At 46.4% G+C, this 20,520-nt stretch overlaps 1 protein-coding gene across 9 annotated transcripts; it reads right to left on the minus strand.

Moving 5' to 3' along the window:
* Window positions 846-17,771, minus strand: TMEM233 (transmembrane protein 233). 9 transcript variants are annotated; one of them, XR_002443434.1, is made up of 5 exons: window positions 16,747-17,771; window positions 11,853-11,987; window positions 11,471-11,562; window positions 6,047-6,111; window positions 4,254-4,561 (listed from the first exon to the last, which is right to left on the minus strand). XR_002443434.1 is itself a non-coding variant. In XM_021412750.1 (4 exons), exons 1-4 carry the CDS (start codon window positions 11,826-11,828, stop codon window positions 4,502-4,504), a joined length of 642 nt encoding a protein of 213 aa, XP_021268425.1. In that variant the 5' UTR covers window positions 11,829-11,844; the 3' UTR covers window positions 4,254-4,501. The 9 variants fall into 9 exon arrangements, 3 of the variants coding, with proteins under 3 accessions (XP_021268425.1, XP_021268424.1, XP_021268426.1); XR_002443433.1 differs by adding an exon at window positions 11,180-11,356 and having other exon boundaries at window positions 4,254-6,111; XR_002443430.1 differs by lacking the exon at window positions 11,471-11,562.

The raw sequence follows: 20,520 nt of genomic DNA on the forward strand, positions 1-20,520 counted from the left end.
CACACTGCTGAATAAGGGCTGCTGATAGCTCACGAGGCAGTTGGGTAAGGCAGGCCCAAGCATCTCTCAATTTAAAGGTTTGGTGTTAAGGTAGAGTGGTCACTCCCCACTCAGTGTCACTGCAAAACCTTTGGGAGCTCCTGGCCTTGGGCAGGCAGTGGGCACAGATGCTGTACGGAGCTATGATTCCTACCCTCCAGGTGACTGGGTTTCGCCGTTGCTGCCTTCTCCTCCTCCCTCTTTTCCCCATCATTGCTTCTGATTCTCATCTTCCCTCACTGCCGGAGTTGTGACAGCCCTGGAGGATCAGCCCAAAACTTTCTGTGAGGTGCCCGCTCCCCACTATTGATGAAGGCTCATAAGCAATGAGTCTTACATGGGTGGCCGCCCATTAATCACCACCCCCCATCCATGTGCATGTCTGCATGAATGGTGAGGTTGAGTTTCTGCTACGAGCCTGAGTTCGCTCACAGCTGTTCCTAAAGGAGACGTGGGAAGTGAGGGCTCAGCTGAAGACGTGCTGTGATGGCCTGGCAGAGCTCATCCGCCCACTGAATCTTCGGAACACTGGAATGTTGCTCCTCCCTTTAATAGGAGGCAAATCTGTGATGTTTTTTTTGCCTCCTTCCATGCTCTGCAATCTGAAGGGCGTAAAAACTTCCCCCTGCTTCATCCAGGACTCATCGCCACATTGTAAAGGAAGACTAGGAATTCCCTTTCCTTCACATACCTTTCTTGACATTGAACATGAACTAGGCTACTAAAACTCAAAGGGCGTCTTACTGAGAAATTAATTTTAAGGGATTTTGGCTGGTGGCTCAGAAAATCATGGAACTCATCAGGCTTTGTCTGGCAATCATGACAGCGCATCCTCAGTGCTGTACAGGCTGAGGAGTCAAGTGAAGTGGCATCTTTACCACTGAGTCAGTCTACACTCTTACCATCCTTCTTCAGCTAACCCAAGGAAGGGACGCTACAGCCACCAGTGCTCTAAGTCAAAACCCCATTTGACCTGTTTGGATTATCTACTGCAGTCGGTTAAAATCCAAAGGCAATTAGGCCCCAATGAACCCCGGTCGAGATGCATGGACATGTGGCTGCCATGGTTCACCGCCACCCAACAGCCTGCTCTGTTGTGCATCCCTGAATTTCAGTGGAGCTTCCCCTTATCTTACCCAGAATGTTTTGAAAAATAAGAGTAGTGGCCAAGTATCTCGGACTGTGCATTTTAAAACCTTGATGAATCCGCTGATATCAGGCATGACACAAGCTTAGTTATCCAAAGAGAAGTAGCTGCAAGCTCAGTGGAAGCTGACTCAGCCCTGCAGCAAGGCATGATAGAAACAGAAGAGCCATCCTCCGTCATGAGCTAGTAGATCAAATTCAGACATGACACAGATCACATTATGAAGGATATATGAGCAAGTGCTTCTTGTAGCTTCTGTGCCACAGGGACAAGTGAGTCAGCTGGTAGCAGCAGCAGAATTTATCCTGGGGCTCAGGACAGGAAAATATAAACTGCAGACACGTCCTCATTCAATTTCTGTCTGTAACCTTCCTTTCTACCCTGGGCTCCCGGGTTTGTTCCTCCACCTTTATATGGCCTGAGCGATCCGTCTCCTGTCACCCTCCTCCATTTGGGCCACTTCTGAATATAGCCCATTTGGCCAGGCTGCAGAGGAAGTCGGGTTGGGCCGCCTCCGTAAAGGCTCACTCACATTTCAAGGAAGGCGTGCCGCTGCGGTGCGTGCAGAACATGCCGTCGTGTCTGGGAGGTGGAAAATGGTGAGCGTGCTTAAAAATCACTCGTAGACAGAACACAGCATCCCTTCTCAGCACCTCTCCTCCAACACGGCACTGCACAGCTTCGGTGGCCTGCCTGTGTACTGCCTATGAGAGCCCCAGGGCTCAGTCTTGGAAGAGCTGTGGACATGCAGGTTGTCCTGCACACGGCAGGATGTGGCTTACCAACTTAGTCCCGTACCAGTCAGTGCCTGTCTTTCATTTAAATCTCACTTGCTTTGGGGAATGCAGTACTTCAAATGCATCCTCTTGTGCATCTACACGCGCACAGTGCGTACAAAGTAAAGCCTAACTCAGACGGTGGCACCGTCTCTTCCCTACTGATGCAAATTAGGAGCAAAATCCATCTTAAATAGTGGCAAAGTCAGTGTCCAGGTCAGGAAACAGGCCTAGAGGGAGACGTGTGCTCACTGGCCCAGCAGATGCATCATTTTGGGATGGATTCTGTCTCCAGGCTGGAAGGCAAAACACAGCTCGTACTGCGAGCACGTACCCATAGATACAGGCACAACAGCAACAGCCATGAGCCACAATGCTCATGGGCTGTGGTTGCAACCACGTAAGCTGAGGAGCCAGAGCTGACGTTCAAGGTTTGCTCGCAGGGACAAGCATTTCTTATTGTCCTCGTGGTGTTTTCTTTGCTGTGCAGTGTGATGAGATGCACACCGTGTGCTGTTTGAACGCCCGGCCGACCCCCTTCACACAGCAGCAAAGAAACTCCTCGTATATTTAGAAGCCTTGCTCTAGGGTTACATATCAAGATACATGCACGCTGCTGTTTTGCAGAACGCAGCTGCCCTGGAAGAAGCAAAAGATGCTAATCTGATCCAGGAGCTGAGGCCAGCGATTTCAAGTTTCCATCTGTCTCTGCCTGTAATACGTGCAGGAAGGAAGAGAGAGCTGGATCCCAGGCATTAACCGGTGCCCTCAGCATGCAGGAAGACTGCAGAAAAAGCTGGAAGCCTGGAGCAGCCTCGTGAATGGAAGACTCTGTTCTCCTGACCAGGGCACCGATGTTGAGTTGAAATACGTCTTACTGTTTTTTGGTGTTTTTTTTTTCCCACTCTATTTCACAAAATAGCAAAAATCGCAGCATGCTCAAGACAACTCTTTTCTTTTTTTTCTCCATCAGCCTTGGCAGGTGCAATGCGTAGTAATAATGGGTCAAATCCAAATGCAGACAGATGACGATGAAGGACATGTAATTCCCAGTGCCTGTCATACGTACAGACATGTGTCTGTATGGCTCTCAAAAGATAAAGAAGGCATTCATTTCTCAGTCAGACAACAGCATCTTGCCTTCCACAGCTCCTGCTGGCACCCAAAGCCTTGATGGTTTATGCAGTGAGATGTTACTTCCTCTTCTTACTGGATGAAGATGTTGAATACCTCACTTTGTCTGGGTCCATCAAACCTATAACAGAATGATTTGGTTGGACAAGGAGCGCATTCATTTCCAGCACGAGTGGGGTGGAGAAGGATTTGTGTTCAGCTGCATTTCTCAAGCATGGTTGGAAGCATATGCAAGCATAAATAAATGAAGAGAAATGATATCAATACATCAGTAAAGCAAAAATAAGATTACCTATGACACAGAAGCACTAAAGGACATTAGAAGAATTGCTGCATTTTCCCATATCTGTCACGTTAAGTGGTTTAATATAAAGCTTTTATTTTTATGCCAATCAATAGCACTGCGAGGTAGCACCATTTACCTTCAGAAGCACCGAAATCACAACGGCTCAATTCCCATTTATCTTAAGAGTGAGATTTCAAGATATTTATGAGCCTTAAGATGCGAGTTAGATTTCCACTATGGTTTTCAAAAGCATCCGAACAAATCAGGCGTCTAGCTCCTATTGATCCACCTTCTCCTTAGGCACTCTGAAAAAGCACCTCAAGTTGTGCATCCTCTAATGCTCGGAGAACTTGGAAACCCTTTCTCCCCTCCCCTTCCACTCGCTTTGGTTTCAGTGGCAGTGCTGGAATGCAATACTTTGCAGAAGGCAGAAGCTGTGTGGAAGTTTTACCGCAGCGATGATGCAGCAGTGCTCGCTTCGATGCAAGGCAGCGGGCGCTGAGCTGTGCTACCTGCTGCAGTGAGCTCACCTGGCCGCCTTCCCCAGCCGTGGTAGGAAAGCCCCATTGAGAACACTGGAGGACCATTCTGATAAAGCCCTCCCCCCTCTTTCTCTGGATGCTCCTGTAAAAGTGAAGCCAAGAGCCCAACCTGCTGAGATTTTGAGTGTGAGCTCACCTCAAACAGCTTCTGCACGTTTTAGCTACAGCACAGATGGGTTGAACGGCACAACGTAGGGCAGACATCCCGTGTTGGTTTCCAGTGACTTAATTCTGAAATCACCCAATAAGTCTGAGAAAGGGAAATCGCTGTTTGAAGCAGGAGGGACAACAGAAACAGGAAAGAAACGTCCCACATACCACAATGGAAATGAAGTGAAAGTGATTTTATTCCACTTCCCAATGACAGTTGTATCATACCCAATAATAAGGCAAGCTACTCAAAGTCCCACGAGACGTTATCAGACCACTGGAATAGTATCCAAAAAAAACAAAGAGGAGTTCACAGAACAGCCATTCCTCAGGGTCATCACAACCAGCGGCCAGATTCCGCCATGTACAAATTACATCAGTGTAAGCGCTGAAGAAATCAACTCATTTCACTGATAAGAGTGAAGTTTTATGCGGAAGTAATTAAGGACAGGCTGTGCATCACTGACTTCAGTGACAAAACCAGAATCTGGCAGAAAGAAAAGTGAAAAAAAGCACATTAAAAATACAATAGCAAGGCACAGAAAATACATGCTACTTCCAGGCATATGCTTTAACAGGTACAGATTTCTGGGAGATTTTTTTTCTTTTTTTTCTTTTTTTTTTTTGAATAATAATAGGTGTATTCCTGCCAGGCATGATTCATTGCTCACGTGCACCTGTAAAACTCCCATGCATTTCTGGGTATTCAGTCCAGATTTATGTTAGTGCAAGGAGAGTAAGTGAAAGTTGGCATAGGTTGCTTGAAGGTGTAGTAACAATCAAAACAAATGGAGCAACAGTCACCAGCGACGTCGTCATCGGTGTTAATGCTCACCACTCACTCCTTTGAACACGGAATATTCGTGTGACGAAAAGAAATACATTCTTTCGTAGAATTTTCAGCTAATAAAAACGAGTCGTCCCACTCTACGTTTTCGTAAGGTATCGAGAAACTGCAGTAATTTAGAGGCCATCCATTGTGCAACCTAAGGCTGCTCACTGAGGGATCACTCAGGATCAGCAAGTCTACGTAAATGAGTGAGTGTAGAGAAGTCTGTCCATCCCCGCGCCGATACATGGACTATTCATAGCAAGGAGAGAGGATGAATTAAAAATAAGATGCGAACAAAGCAGAACACAATGGAACGAGGTGACTTGCTGGAGGAACAATAACGAGGGATGAAAAAGAACATCTATTTCAAAAGAGCTTTTGTGAGATAAAAAAAGAAAAACTTCTTATATACATGGAGTTTAAAGAGGAAATTAGGATCAGTGCAACTTTAATGCAGGACCAGGGCTGAGTGAAGGGAGTTCAGCAAGGAAAGACAACAAAACAAGAGGAAATCATTAAGAAAAATATGGATGCTACGGAACGAAAGCGTCTTCTAATAATTAGGGGATTGAAATCGGTCCCAGGTGGTGAAAAATCCAATGTAAAGAGCTAAAGGCTGGGGGTGACAGGAGAAAGCAGCCACTGAGTCAGAGTACACCCACAGCGTTACAAAATCACATCGCGGGGTAAACCACAAACCCGTTGTTCTGATTCCGTTATGCTGAGGCTGTTGTACAGGAATACAAAAACCCTTAGCGGCCTGATCCAGAACCCACTGGAGGCAGCAGGAGTTCCAGTAGCTCCAGCGGGCTGTGCATCAGAGCCTACTGCAAACAGTCGAGCTCAGTTGGCTTTGGCTTGGCTCAGCCAGGGAACGTCATGGACCCAGCACACGTTCCACATAATCGAGAAAGAAAAGGGAGTAGTTAGGGCAAGGCCTCGTCATCACGTTAGGGTAAAATTAAAAAAAAAAATGCTTCTTTATACCAATGTTCTGTACAAATAAATAATTTGGAAAACCTGGTCATGCCATGCTGATTGACTAACTGGGCTATCATGGCATCCATCAGCAACATGCCTCTGCAGGCTCGTAGGGTCAAATCTAACAGTCTGGAAAGATGGGGTTCCTTTTCTTCTTACTTTTCCTCTCCTGAGATTTACATGGTGATGTATTCCAAGTGCAGTCCTGGTCTTCAGATAACATGCTGCAAGGACACAGAAATACGTTTTTAAAGGAGGAAAAGACAGAGAGTTTGCCTTGCAAGCTTAAATTATTAATTCTACAGATCTAATGGATACATTATTTAGTATCACTCGTTCTCTTAAAAAACATCCCTCTAGATTAGTGGTTCAATACTGTTTTGAATCAAAGTGCTGTTTTTAATGGCACCAGGTATCTGTCAATCTGAACAGAATTTTTAAGCTGGGCTACTTGAATCAATGCACGCTGGGATCTTGCAGTGACAGGGAACGGGCCCTTACTTTGCTCAGGTTCGTTCCCTGTGCTCTGCTATCAGCAAACCAGTCCCTGCAGTCAGACAAGGAGGCTTCCCTGAACCTTGCTTTGCTACAGAAAGGTGCAGGAAGCAGAATGGGCAATGCGAAGATCCGCAGGCTGGCCGTGTAATTGCGATCTTGCAAAGTCTAAATGCCTACTCCTTTTCTTTCTACCCATAATTGACAATGCAGTGTTCTTGATTTAAGACCCTGCTGCTACGGAGCAGTACGAGACAGGGCTGTCTGAGCAGCCTGGCTGTCTCTCATGTATTTCCTTCAGAGCCATGCTGATACGTGGTATTTCTGGGCCTTCCTTGGGGTGAATTTCAAGCTTAAGTGAGATCTTAAGTAAGATTAAGTGAGAAGGGGTCAGGAGTGTGCAAGCTTGAAAATATCCTAACAGTTTGCATTACATTCTGCAGTCACTGAACACAACTTCCCTTCTCACCTGGGCTCCTACAGAAAAGGTAACTGTCCCCTGCCTGCATCCCTGGGATACGAGATAAAGGCAATGAGCTTGGACGCTGATCAAAATACTTAGCAAAAGACAAGAAGACCCACTCCAAATGAATTCAAGTCAGTGGGAAGGCTACCAACAGGCTTCATGAAAGGATGGGAGCACGGATTGTACTGGGTCAGAGCAGACAGCCTGACCCACAGCATCCTGCCCCTAACAGTGACACGCTGCAGATGCCTGGAGGAAGTGTGTAAGAAGAAGCTAAGTCCCGGATGATATTTCTCTCTTTATTGCCTTCCAGCTCTGCCAAACTGTAGCTTAAAAACTCACTCTGGGGTTGAGATTATATCTGCATCTTTGCATCTAAGCTTTATTTCTTATCTTCTCTTGCTGCTCTTTCAAATAATTTGTATTTTTGGCATCCATTGCAAACAGCAGGAATAAGTTCCACAGCAGAATTGTATGCCATGTGAAAAGTATCTTCTGCTTTCCTCTGATATCTCTCAATCTCATTCACAAGAGACACCAAATAACCCCGCTCTACCTCCTTTCACTGCCTCTAACTCCTGCCTTCACCTCCCACATTTTCCAAGCCAAAGAGGCTGTGCCTATTTTGTCTTTCCACATACAGAGATTTTTTCGTACCTTTCAGATCTTCTCCATTATTTTTCTGTCTCCTACATCTTTTTTTGAGAAAAGGGCCTCAGAAGCACAGGCAGAATTCAGGATGTGGTTCAGAGCTGAGTGTCACCTATCAGTAAGCATTTAATCTTTCAATTTCCAACAAGGCATACTGCAGCAGATTAAGATCACATAGAGGCTGTGGCACACAGCTCTGCACAGTTTCAGTTTGTAGTTATGTCTCCTCACAGCAGACAAATACAGCCCTTCCCTCACTGCAGTTCTTGATGGACAACATGCCTATGAGCACATATGCACAGTTAGAGTCAGGGGTGACACAAATACTGGTTTAAGTTACATCTGAGCAAGCAGTGGAAGTGTAATTCAGTGCAATGGACTGGCAAGACACGAGTGCAGGAGAAGCCGGCAAGAAAGGTTAAAAGTTAGAGAATGGAGTAAGTAGAAATTGGGCCTAGAGTGGAATGGGTGCACAATGCAGCTTATCACTTGGTGAGTCCTCTCTGTAACAAGGAACGCACCAGTTTATGTTGATCAAAACAGGCAAGTCCTACACTGGGCTGTCAACTCCCGTAATGAAAGTGATGATTTCCCCTTGTCTACATTCAGGGTTATGTCTGGGAAGCAGATGATTCCTACGTATTGGGTGGGCCTTGTTCCAGGCTCTGTGGGTGTATATGTTTGCTAAAGATAACACGCCAATATTGAGAACAAATGAGGCTCTCCAAGGCAGCAGCACAAGCCCAGAGTTGGCTTTGCACTGAGTAAATCTGCAAAATGGAAAGTCAGTGCTGTTTATTCCATGCAGGTGCATGTATCTCCTGCTGTTATTCCTGTCTTACCATTGCTTGGCAAAGGAGTAAACCAAGGAAGGCAAGTGAGGAAGCGTGGGGCTCACAAGGGAGGAACTTGCTGAAAAGTGAAAGGACCTTCTTCTTCCTGAGTCCGTCAGTCCCTGCTGATCTTTTCTCACTGCGATGCAAAACAGCCCTTTCTGCTGAGATGTCAGAAAAATAATGGGTAACTTTGGCTGGATTTTTTAACAGGGCACAAGTTTTGATATTCGGAGGACACTGAATTTCATCATATTAGGCACTGACCTTATCAAACTAGTCTTCTAGAAATACCATTCATAGTGAATGCTGAAGGAACTACATCCAGATCTGGAGGCATTTGAGCACTCATTTCCCAGTGGTTTCAATGAGCTCAAGAGTAGCAAAAAAAGTCTTTGGTGGTTAAGGAAAGAGTTTGCACAGATGATGGCATGAGATTGCAACCGCAGCGGTGAGGAGCTGCAGGGCACTGCCTCTAAAACTGCTGGAGCAACTGCCTGACACATCAGATGCATTGACCCAGATAGGGCTTCAGAAGGAAGATCTGGCTGTCAAGGCCTCAGCTGTGGGGACTACTTGGTGCTTCTCTTCGGGACTGGGGTGATTGCGGCCACTCTTGTAGGAGCTGTACTCTGACCGAGGTGCTGAATGTCCCAGGGAAAGGGCTTAGAGTGCAAACCCCTGGGGTGTACCAACCAACAGCATTGCTTTCTTCTGTGAAGACCAACAGGGGCATCACAGAGACTTTGTAGAGGGGAGAGCCCGAGCTGCACCATGCAAAGGATGAACAACTAAATCTTACACTTGAAAAAGAGCTGAATACAGAGACTCCCACAATGGGAAAGGCCTGAAGTCTGCGACTTCTGGCAGGGGAAGGAAGATCCTTTCCAGGATGTGCAGCCAGCCCCTCAGGGCAGGTGAAGAATTCTACTGGAAGAGACACGTGAGAATAGATGAAGTACTAACACAACTCAGAAATGAGATGGTAAACGGCAAGCATAGGGTTGAGGAAGAAGAATAAAAGGGAGGTATCCTAATGACAGTTTTCAGTGGGACTCCTTATCCTTTAAGACTAAGAAAAGCCAAAAGGAAAATCAGCAGGAGCAACTGGATAATATGGTAGTTGATAAACCCATGAGAATGCATCCTGGACGGGTCAGGTTTTTCATATATACTGGTGAAGTCTAAATTAACTTTCATGAAAAATACATGCGTGTGTCATAGAAACATCAAACTGTGCCTCCTGGTAATCAGATAAATCAGTGACAGGGCTGACTCATTCCATTAAGGCCATTTTGTACCATTTTGCCAATATTGAAGCATATATATCAAATCATCTAAGTTTATTTCACATTAGCAGAGGTTGCAAAGTGGCTGTATATAATGATGACAAAAGTACAAATGGATGTGAGACAACTGCACGGAGCACGCAATGCTATCCATGCCAGCTCAAAAGCAATTTAGTATAAAATATAAATGACCAAGAGAAAGGAGACTCAGGTAAGCATAGCGGGTGGAAAGGGCAGCTGAGTGCCCCTATTCATAGAACCATGGAATCACCACGGTTGGAAAAGACCTCCAAGATCATCCAGTACAGCTGTCCACCTATCACCAAGAGTTCTCACTAAACCATGTCCCTCAACACAACTTCACTCATTTTCACATCAGAGGAATGCAGAAGATTGTTGCTCCTGTCAAATACTGTCCTAGAAACAAGGGCTCTCTAAGGGGTTACAAGAGAAGGGAGGTAGCAAAGGAACAGGAAGAGCAGGGAGCAAGGTGAATCCATCAAAGCTGCCACTTGAACCCTCACAAACTGGAAGTACCATTTAGCCAAGACACCTCTATGGAAACTATTCACTGAATAGTAGAAATTACTATCCCAGCAGTACGCTTAGGGCTCCCAGGCACCCAAAAATTCTTCTACCTAATGCAGACGTTGTTCTTAAAAATAAAACAAAAAATCCTGAAAAGACAAAATTGAAGAAGTAATAAAGACATATTACACTGATTTACTACTGCTTACTTGCTTGAGGGTAGGATAGAAATGCTTACAAATACTAGTTAGATGTCAAGTGCTAACTACTTCTAACGTCTGTCAGTGGGCACAAAGAATCATTCACATTCAGCAAACAGGATCTCACTGTAGGGGAAGTGAAATATTAAATGCAGTTGAATGTAGACATCTGTGCCCTCGCTAATGTGAATGCTTCAGTTCTGTGTTTTCTGCCACTCCTCATGCCACCCTTCTCTCCCTCTACTTGAAAAGAAGCCTGAGCTGCCGCCCTTGTGCAGTCCGTGTTTGGGAAATGATAAGGTGGCAGAAGGGAACCGAGGAATTCACTGCTGCTGTCAATTACAGAACTTGGCACTCCCAGCCTGAACCGACTTGGTTTTAAATCTGTGAGGGCTAAACAAACCTGACACAAGCTGTACTGAAAAGAGATTTGTGTTTCCAAAATGCAGGGGATACTAATGAACGAAACAGCGACTTCTGATTCTGCGGCACCGTGCACCAATATCCTGCAGCAATGGACCCCAGCTCCATTAACCTCCCTGAAGTCCCACAGGGCACACTGAAAGTGCTGCACATGTTCGACCGGCCGCTCCATTCCACTCCTCCGAGATGTCCGTGTTTCAGCTGAGGTGATCTCTATTTTTAGTTTACACATAAGTTTTTACAGTGCGTTGGAAGGCATAGGGGAAAAAAAAAAAAGGTTCTCCAACCAAAAACAGCCAATAGTAAACTGATTTAAGTTGGTTATTTTATCAGAGGGGGCACATTACTGGGGTGAAAAGAACATACTGTTGCATAAGGTTAAGAAAGGATATCGAAGCTCTAATTACTTTTGCTAATAAGCTTACAGTCTGGATAACCACTGGGACTCAACTGTTGAGCTTCTTCAGTACCATCCCAGCTGTGTGAAGGCAGATCAGCTACAGTGCTTGGAGCAAACAACTTGCGCCCGCAGCAAGTCAAGGCAGCATTACATCGGCGGCAGCTTTCCATATTGTTACAACCACCTTAATATCAAATGGTAAAATAGTAATCGACTGTCTTCTCCTCCTTATAAAGCTAAAAAAAGCAATGTTGGGCAGATTGTGAGACTGAAAATTAGCACCTTTAGACTTAATTACCTGGAATCTCGGGGTCTCTGTGCACTAGGTCTTGCAGAGGAAGAAACTGAGGGGTGGGAAAGAAAGCAAGCAGCTGGCCCAAATTAAAAAACCTAGGGGAAATGCAAGAGTTTTCAGAATATTCACAGAATCGCAGAATTGTAGGGGTTGGAAGGGAACTCCAGACATCATCGAGTCCAACCCCCCTGCTGCTAATGCAGTCATTTGCATTTAATGACAGAAAACAGCATTTTCTAAATTTCAAAATAATTAAAAAAAAAGCAAAAATGGCTCTTTTGGAAAACCTGTAACAGAGACGGTTCTGACAGTGTTCAGCTTCTTCTCCTGAAGCCCTCGCACAGGTAAGAAGTGCTTGCATTGGAACTGACGCTGTTTTGCTTACCGTTGTGAAATGAACTACGCAGTAGATTCCAATGATGACAAGGCCAATGATAATTGATGCGACCGCAACCCACAGCGCGTTGCGACCCAGTCTTCTTGATCCTTCTATGTCCCCTTGATTATAACTGTTTAAAGCCTGTAGAAAAGGAAACAAAGTTTGTGACTTCTTAAAAGAAGAACCAACAAACAGACATCTGCACACAAACCAATGCAACTGCAGGTAGCTTGCAGGGGATGGAAAAGACAAAACAAGGAAATGTAGATAATCTGAAGAACACACCCGAGTGCCATCTCCACGTGCTAGAAATTCTGTCCCTTTGCATTCTTAGGACACACAGATGCTTATTTCAGAGGTGTGCATCAGACATACAGATATTACCTCAACAGCCTAAGTTTATCTATCTGCGATGTGGCGGATGGTTTCTATTCATCACATGCAAAGAGGTGCGATGGGATCACTCTGATCTCTCCGTCCTTTGTGAGATCAGGCTTGGTGTGCTTTGGTTAGGAGTAATTTTTTTGGTGGCAAAGATAGAAGGGAGTGGAGATCTGAGACTGGAAAGCAGGAAATGAATGAACGCTACTGATACATTAAAGCAGCGAGCCCTAGACGGATCATTGTTCCCCCATTTGAAGTCAAACTCTGCCTCTTCTGTAGTGACAGAAGTGCCTTCATTGTCACTTATATTCATAGCTAGAGAGGTTTAAAACTTAATCTGAGATTATTCAGACAAATGGTTTTAAAGAAATGGAACCAAACCAAAAGAAAGAAGAGCTCTTCTGCAGAGAAGAAATAACTTCTAATACTTTGCCATGGTGTATTTCCATAAAAGCTTGGCTGAGATGCTACCGGGTAAAACTCACTTGAAAGATCTTGATGAGAATAAGGGCAAAGGACCAAAGGTATTCAGTGATTTAATTCTCCTGAAAATGAGTCCCTCCAAAGTACAATGATGCCCCATCCTTGGAGGTATTCAAGGCCAGGCTGGACGTGGCTCTGGGCAGCCTTGTCTGGTGGTTGGCGACCCTGCACTCAGCAGGGGGCTTGAAATGAGATGATCTTTGAGGTCCTTTTCAACCCAGGCCATTCTATGATTCTATGATACAAGGGATCTTCACGGTGACGTTGCAAATGAATTCACTGTAGGAGCCGAACCATGCTGGGTACAGGAAGGCTTCATGCACCTCTCTCACATCAAAGCAAGGCAAGCTGCAACACTAGTGACTTCTACCATGTGGAAATGTCGTCATCTTCAGCTAGGGAAACACTGGTGTTGTGACTAATGAGACTTGTCTTATCACTGTGCAATCAGCAAATCCTGCATTCTGATCCAGATCTGAATGAAAGATCCGACAGCTTGATTCGTTGGCTTCCATGTGCTTTCACTCAGGTCATCAATACCACCACAGTGCAGTACTGAGATTTCCCTCAGAATGGCACTAGGAACGCCTGGAGAACACCCACGTGATTCCTGCAGGTGCTTCATAAATAATTCACCCCGTGCAGTTTAATAAGTAATGTCATTTTAATACAAATCCGCAACAAAGAGCAGGAAAATGGCATTAATGATAAAGAAGAGGATTTGGGAGAGACAGGAAGGAGACAAAAGCTTCTTTATTAAGAGGCTTAAATGAAATGGTGCAATTTAGACAGCATCCAAGGAAAAAAAAAAGAGGTTTTGGGGTAAAGCTCTTTGAAATTGACTACTTCAAAGAGCCCTTGGACTGAGCCTTCAGCTTTCAGCATGGTAGACAACATTAACTGTTAAACCCATCATCATCTGTGCTTATCTCCAGTGGCTGTGCAGGATGTGCAGAATACAGCATCTCTGTGCGACATTTGGCCTGTCCAACTTCTCCAACAAATTTCAGCCATTTTCAGCCCGATGCTGTATGTTTTCTCAGGGTTCTGCTACCACACTCTGCGTAGCCATAAACTAAATAAAAGCCACAGCTCTGCAGCTGCTCACTGAGCAATCTCAGTGACTGATACCAGTTTCACACGCACTGTTTTACGAAAGATATTCTCAGCTCAACAACGAAGCACCTTCTCTTATGAACAGAAATCTGCTGTATTAGCTACGAACTATGAACCCCTTTCAATGTGCATTTTCTGCTCCATGCTGGCAGAGGACTGCTGATGGTAAAAGCAGAAGTAGCAAAGAAACCTTCCTCCCCTTCTCTTAAAAATCGGGGCAGACCAGACAGAGGTGCTCTGATCAATATTTTCTGTGCTTTTGCAAAAGCCAGAGTGTCACAAATCTCATTTGACTGTGCCTGGAAACGAGATACTCTCTCTAACTGAGACCAAAGGAAGAACGAGACGTGCTGGCTCAGGACGACTTCTCACTGGGAACAGCAAACAGAGAAGGAGAAAGAAGAGGGACCTGGGGAGCAACTCAGAGACAGCATAGTTTGTTCTGCAGGTTGTACAGCTCCGTGCAAACGCTGTACTTCTGTGACTCTGGGGACAAGTTGAACATGTTATGAGAAAGTTGTACCAGTTTGTAGAGATGAGGACAGCATGGCCATGAACATGAACAGCTGATGAGCCTTGTTTAATCTCATCCAAGCAGGTACAAATGTTCCATAAGGTGTTAGGTGTCCACGTACCTAAAGGGTACTAGAAAAAGCCACGTGGAGTTGGATGACCAGTCTGCCACACAGATCTTTGAAATAAAGACAACTGGAGGTGCTGCACCGAGTAAGGCCAACGAGGTTCATTGAGCTACCAGACAGCAAAGATGGCAGAGAACAAGCAAAGTTTATAATCACAATAGGGATGACCTGGGAAAGGCCCAAAAATAAAGTCAGCTAAGACCTGGAATGGCAAGATTCGTACCCCTAAAGGTGAGAAAGGAGTGAGAAAAGCAGTGCTAGAGCTGTAAGTGGGGCAACAGAAGAGGCCGAAGATGGATCTGTCATTTAATTCGGGGGTGTGTTGGAGCCCAGGCTCTACTTTTAGCGTGGATGCTATTTTCATTGTCTGAATTGAGAGCACTGAAGGAGGACACGACGTGTACAAACAGGGTGCTGACAGGGGCGCGCCCCTTTGGATGCCGAGAGCACTTTTCCATCCAGGTCCATCCTAGGCAGTGGAAATTATTACAGAGAGTTCTGCTTTTGTGGGTCCGTACCTCTTCTGACACAAGGTCTCAGGCAACCTATACAAACAACAGATTCCTCCCTAAGGAAAGAAGAAACCTGCTCTTGTATCTCAGCATCAACACTGAGCAACTCCAGGAAATGCGCTCAGAGAGGGGGAGGGTGTAGGTCCCAGTAAAGCAGTGATTAAACAACCTGGAGCAGGTGTGAATGGAGCAGATACAGGTTGCAGCTCCAAAAGGAAGGGGAATAGGGCCGTGGAAAGCAAGCCTGGTGTTATTTCCATGGAAAAGATGAGATCTTAGCTAAGAATGATGTTGAAACAGAGGGCATTCGCACACAGTGGAACTCATCGGCTGAGTTTTGGGCTCCCCACTCCCCCCTTTAAAGGAGATGCGCAGCTGTGACCTGCACGGATTGTTTCGCATTCAGGAAGTGCTCTTCCCACCTCGGTTTCTATATATCCCATGGAGACAGTTACTTAAGCCTGACTCCCAAAGCCTGCGTGAACTTCAGCTGGGGCGTGGGCAGGCGTTCCTCCATATGGGCTGCAAAAGTCTTGAGAGGCCAAATTCTGCCCTCAGCAGTTCACTTCTGCACAGCCCCAGTGCTTTGGTGCAAGCACTGCCACCATGAACAGATGCCCACAGCCCCAGGTCATCGCCTCTCACTACTTTATATAGTGCCTGGAGTGCCCACTAACTGAAGAGCTGCTGGGTAGCAAACCCAGCGGGTTTCACCTTCTGAAATCAAAGAAAAGAGTGGAGTGTGTAATTAATAATAGAGAAAACAAATAGAAAAAAAATAAAACGACAGCGAATACTTCTCTTTTCTGAACGAAAATGGTCACGAAGGTGGCTTGGAATGGCTCCTTTAAGCAATTTAAGTGTATATCCTAACATCAAGGTATGAGTTGTGATCAGTCTTAGTTGTTTTAAAAGAGTTTGCTTTAGCATACTATGGTAATTATTCTCATAGCTCATTGCAAAAAGAACCAGCTGTATTTTTGCTTACCTTTTCAACCTGGCTATCGGAGAAAAGGAGGAAAATACACAACAGGTTTTAAAACCTTTCCAGCTCCTAAACAACAGAAATACATTGCAGCATCACTGCTTCCCCCGATCGTACGCCCTATGAGAAAAGTCTGGACCTGACTCTGCAACTTACAACCTGGAGAAGAAGATTCTGTTCTATCAGTCCTTTCCGTTTGAACTGTGGACTGTTTTGTCCACTTTTCTTCCAGCTAAGTTCAGCATCCAGCTGAAGAGCCTGTTCACTGCGAGAAGCGACACTATCAAATTGGATTAGCTGAAGTGAAGGACACATAACTGATGTGCACGTCTGAGTTCTGCTCCCAGCTGCCACTTTCACCGTTTGCAAGTCCAATTCAGCCTGCAAGTCACTCGATGCAACGGATCTCGTTAACCGGGGTAAACTTCCCTCCTTCTCGCAGCCGGAGACTGCAAACTCGCCTCGAACTGCCTTTCCCTCCACGTTTTTCATCCGATAAATCTTTTCGGAGCCGGTACCTGCCGGGACAGCGGCACGGACCCCCCCGGCTGAGCCCGCTGATGCTCTCTAACCGTGCCTCACTAACTCGGTCCGCACACAGCGCCCGATGCCCGCTACCCGGACGGCTCCTCCGGTCCCGCTCTGCCCCGGTAGCTTCCAGCGGCTCGGAACGGCTCCGGGCGGGAGCCAACAGCCGCGGATCGCCCTACACCCACCCGCAGCCCCAAGCCGGGGGTCGCGCACTCCAGCCGGCCCCTGCCCGCCGCGGTGCGACTCACCATGACGGCGAAGACGAAGGCTACGATGTTGATGGGATAGGCGGGGCAGAAACAGGCGAGGATGCTGAGGAGCAAGTAGTTCTTGGGCCGCGGTTGCGGCGGACCGTCGGGGAGCTCATCCTCGATGTTGGTCTCGGGGCTGTTGTCTAGAGCCCTCTTGACGTCGGTGCCGGCGGGGAGCGAGGACATGAGGCTGCGGCACTGCGGGCGGGCGGCTCGGAAAGCCCAGCGCCGCGCACCGGGCACGCGTGACCCCAAAGCGGCACCGAGCCAAGGGAGCCGCCCGGCGCGGCACGGCACGGCACGGCACGGCACGGCGCTGCACGGCGCCTCCCCGGACCGGCCAGCAGGGGGCGCTACCCGCGGGCGGCTCCTGTACATCGAAGCGGTTCGGCGCGTCGGAGGAATGGGGAAGATGCAACTGAAACGGGCTTCCCAGCGTCGCGTCCCGGCTGCTGGAGACACAGACTGTGCTCCCCGGGCTTTCCCCGTCCTTCGGTTAAAAGTCTTTTAACTGCGCTTGCATCGTCCCTCCCGGATTTCCCTGTGTTTCAGCGAGCGCCGGCAGCAAATGGCATCGAGGATGCAAAGGCATTTCCTTTGGTCCGGGCTGAGGTTGCCAACTGACCCAAGTAACTTGCTAAACTTAGCGAAAACATTAAAGACTGGCTGAAAATAATCTGCTTCAAGAGTTTGGCAGCTCAGGCCCGGAGTGTTTTGGCACGCTTTTAGCAAGTGATTCAGTCCTCTGTGAGCATTGCATCTGTAAGATGAAATTCTCTTTGGGTGGAAGCACGAGGGAGAGCGGGGAAATCAATGCTCTTACTTCCAAAGCCCACTGTATGGGAGGCCAAAAACCAGTATTAACCAATGAAACAAACAACAAAACCGAACACAAATTAAGCAAATGAAGTTCTGCTTCCACCCTGGTGTTGAAGTTGGTGAGGAAAAGCATGACAGCCTGCGTTCAGAAAGGAACAGGCTCCAACTGTGCCATATATACTACAAGAAAACAAGCTTTATAATACCCACGTGGAGCAAAGTGGAGGGACTTTTCTGCAAATGAAGGCTGAGCTGGGTCTGTGCCTGGCTTTTCCTGGGAGCACTTCATTCATTCATTCAAGTTACAGCAGTGAGGTGTGCATAGAGCTTTATGAATGAGCCACCTTCAGCGCTGGGAGTTCTGCAGTTGTCTCAAATGGAGCCATTGCTTCCTGTTTGCAGATGTCACCCCACAAGACATACTGCTGTCAACACAATAAAGACCTATGTGAGCTCAATGTTTGTACTTCCATAGGCGCTGATCATCTCTCAGGCTGCATTCCCGGAATACAACCCAGAATGAGAATCTACTGATCTATCAGAACGATGACAGAAATGATTTTACATCTTTAGGAAGCAGTAAGAAATGCCGAAGTTACATCTGCTTGCCAATTCACCCATTAGTGTTCAGGCACGGGCTCTTTGGAGCTGTCAAACCTCTGATACGTTCTCAGAGGACTTTAAACACACACCAGACCAGCTCAGAAGATGAATTGATTTGAGTAGGGGTGGAGAACACGGACTTACCCTCTGCGAGATGCATGGAGCTATGGAAGATGTTAGATATTCAGGGCAATTTGTGATAATGACAGCTCATTAAGAGGTTTGTGAGACAGAGGCTCTGTCCTAAGGCAGTTATTGCAGCTGAATGTAGTGGTTTGAGAAGATGGGTTGAAATGCAAGAAATACATCATGTTAGGACAGTATTGCTTACATTTTAAATGGCACTGACTTGTAGGTAAAGGAAAAAAAAAGGGGGATATTCAGACTTCATATTCTGCAGTGGGAGAGGGTGGTTAATCTCCAAGAACCTGGGGAAGATTCTTAGCTCAGAGGAAAGCACTGCTGTGCTGAGATGGCTCAGCAGAAGGCCTTGAAATTATTTAAAGGCATTAACTGAGTGTTTTAAGGAATAATTCCTGGAGAGGAATCATAAAAACAGCTCTCCAAGAGAATGAGTGAGTCAGAGCACCCAATAGACTCGCTTGCAGCCTTGCACTTCAACTTGAGTCCTGAAAAAGAAACATGATTCTCTGTTCGATCCTTCTGCACAGAGCAGAGATCTTCCTCGTGATATGAGTCAAGCAACATGCTGGATAAATTGCTTATCACGATGGGCAAAGCCCAGCGTCTTCTTCCCTTGATTTTGGAGGGTACTGTAGATTGACAGCAGAATTTGTAATGCAGTGTGTGGTCTTTCCACTGTGTTTTGTTTTGGGTCTGCACATACACGTCAAAGTCCACATAAAGATAAAAAATGGCTTTTTAACACTCAAAAGTTGTTTGGGACTGATGTGTATCACAGAATCATAGAATGGCTTGGGTTGGAAGGGACCCCAAGGGTCACCAAGTTCCAACCCCCTCCCGCAGGCAGGGCCACCAACCTCCAGAGCTGGTAGAAGACCAGGCTGCCCAGGGCCCCATCCAACCTGGCCTTGAACACCTCCAGGGACGGGGCATCCACAGCCTCTCTGTGTATGTCCAGACAAGATGATATGAGGATCTTCCTCACTGATTCTCCAAAGCATTAAGGGAGCAGAGTCTTGGCAAATCACTGTGAACACTTCTCAAGTGCACTTGACGTACAAGGTCACGCAGAAGGAGCTGGTGAGATGTTAGACTGGCCTGAGGGGCTGGTCAGATAGGCTGGGCTTCCTTAGCTCAGCATAAGGTAAGAGGAGGAACAACTTTCTGGAACACTGTGGCAGTGTGTCACCAAACTGGCCTTGCATGGGATTGTGTTTGATGAGCACAGTCGATCCGTATGGCAGCAGAGCTAGTGAGGTCCAACAGCCTCACTTCAGATCATGCTTTCTGTGCTCACTATGGCAAAGATGAGCATGTTGCTCTTTTCCAACTGCTCTTAACAAATAGAGACTGAAAGTTCTTAAGAGAAAGCAGAGAAACAGTAACCTGACAGTACTGCAAATAGTGTCCTGCTAAGCAAACGATCTGGTATTTCTCAATACGACCTCATGGCTGCCCATCATTGCCTCTCTTTCCAGCTTTTCTGGATAACCAGGCAGAAAGAAAGACTATAGGAATAAATGAGTGATGTGAACAGTACTTCCTAGATTTTTTTCCCCAAGAACATATTCTCTGGCTAGAGTGTGGGCTCAAGCCATTCAGAAAAGAGCAGACAAGATGTTCCCAGAAGCCTTTCTCCACTCAAAAAAGAGTTTGGGGGAAGGAGGTCACGGGTGGTCAATGGTCACATTGAGCTCCATGCTTGGTTCTACTTATCCGAAGAAAAATTCTAAGCATCTTCCAAAATTTAGCCATGTTATCCTTCCCAAGAGGACTGTAAACCTGCCTGCCTTGTAACCCCAGAGGAAGACAAAACTACAAACCCAGGAGACTGGAAATTATGTAGTTCATTTTCAATGTCTAAAATTCCCATACTGTACTTATGACACAGTAGTTTAAAATTCTTCATATAATCTCATGGCAATGAAAAACATCCTCCCTTTACAAGAGGAACAAGCAGATCTGGAGGGATTGAAGCTATTCATACCCAGCAGGGTTGGGACTTCTGTCATGTGGAGGAATGCTCTGACTTTCCTCCTCTCCCAAAATGCAGATCACCTGGAGATGGGGCACATGGAAGTGGACTGAAGCCTCTCACAGTCCAAAAAGTTCCTTTTAATAACAGCTTGTACCGTAGTATCCTTCTACAGGGAAAAACGATTCTCCTCTCCTCTCCTCTCCTCTCCTCTCCTCTCCTCTCCTCTC

The sequence above is a fragment of the Numida meleagris genome, chromosome 14 (assembly GCF_002078875.1).
Source record: "Numida meleagris isolate 19003 breed g44 Domestic line chromosome 14, NumMel1.0, whole genome shotgun sequence".
NCBI classification, from domain to species: Eukaryota; Metazoa; Chordata; class Aves; order Galliformes; family Numididae; genus Numida; species Numida meleagris.

Coding starts and splice junctions, on each gene's coding strand:
- TMEM233 (XM_021412749.1), bottom strand. CDS start 11,828: ATGCAAGCACTTCTTACCTGTGCGAGGGCTTCAGGAGAAGAAGCTGAA. Junction 11,357..11,470: donor CAGAGACCCCGAGATTCCAG/GTAATTAAGTCT, acceptor TTTGATATTAAG/GTGGTTGTAACAATATGGAA. Junction 6,112..11,179: donor CTGTAAGCTTATTAGCAAAA/GTAATTAGAGCT, acceptor GTGTCCTTGCAG/CATGTTATCTGAAGACCAGG.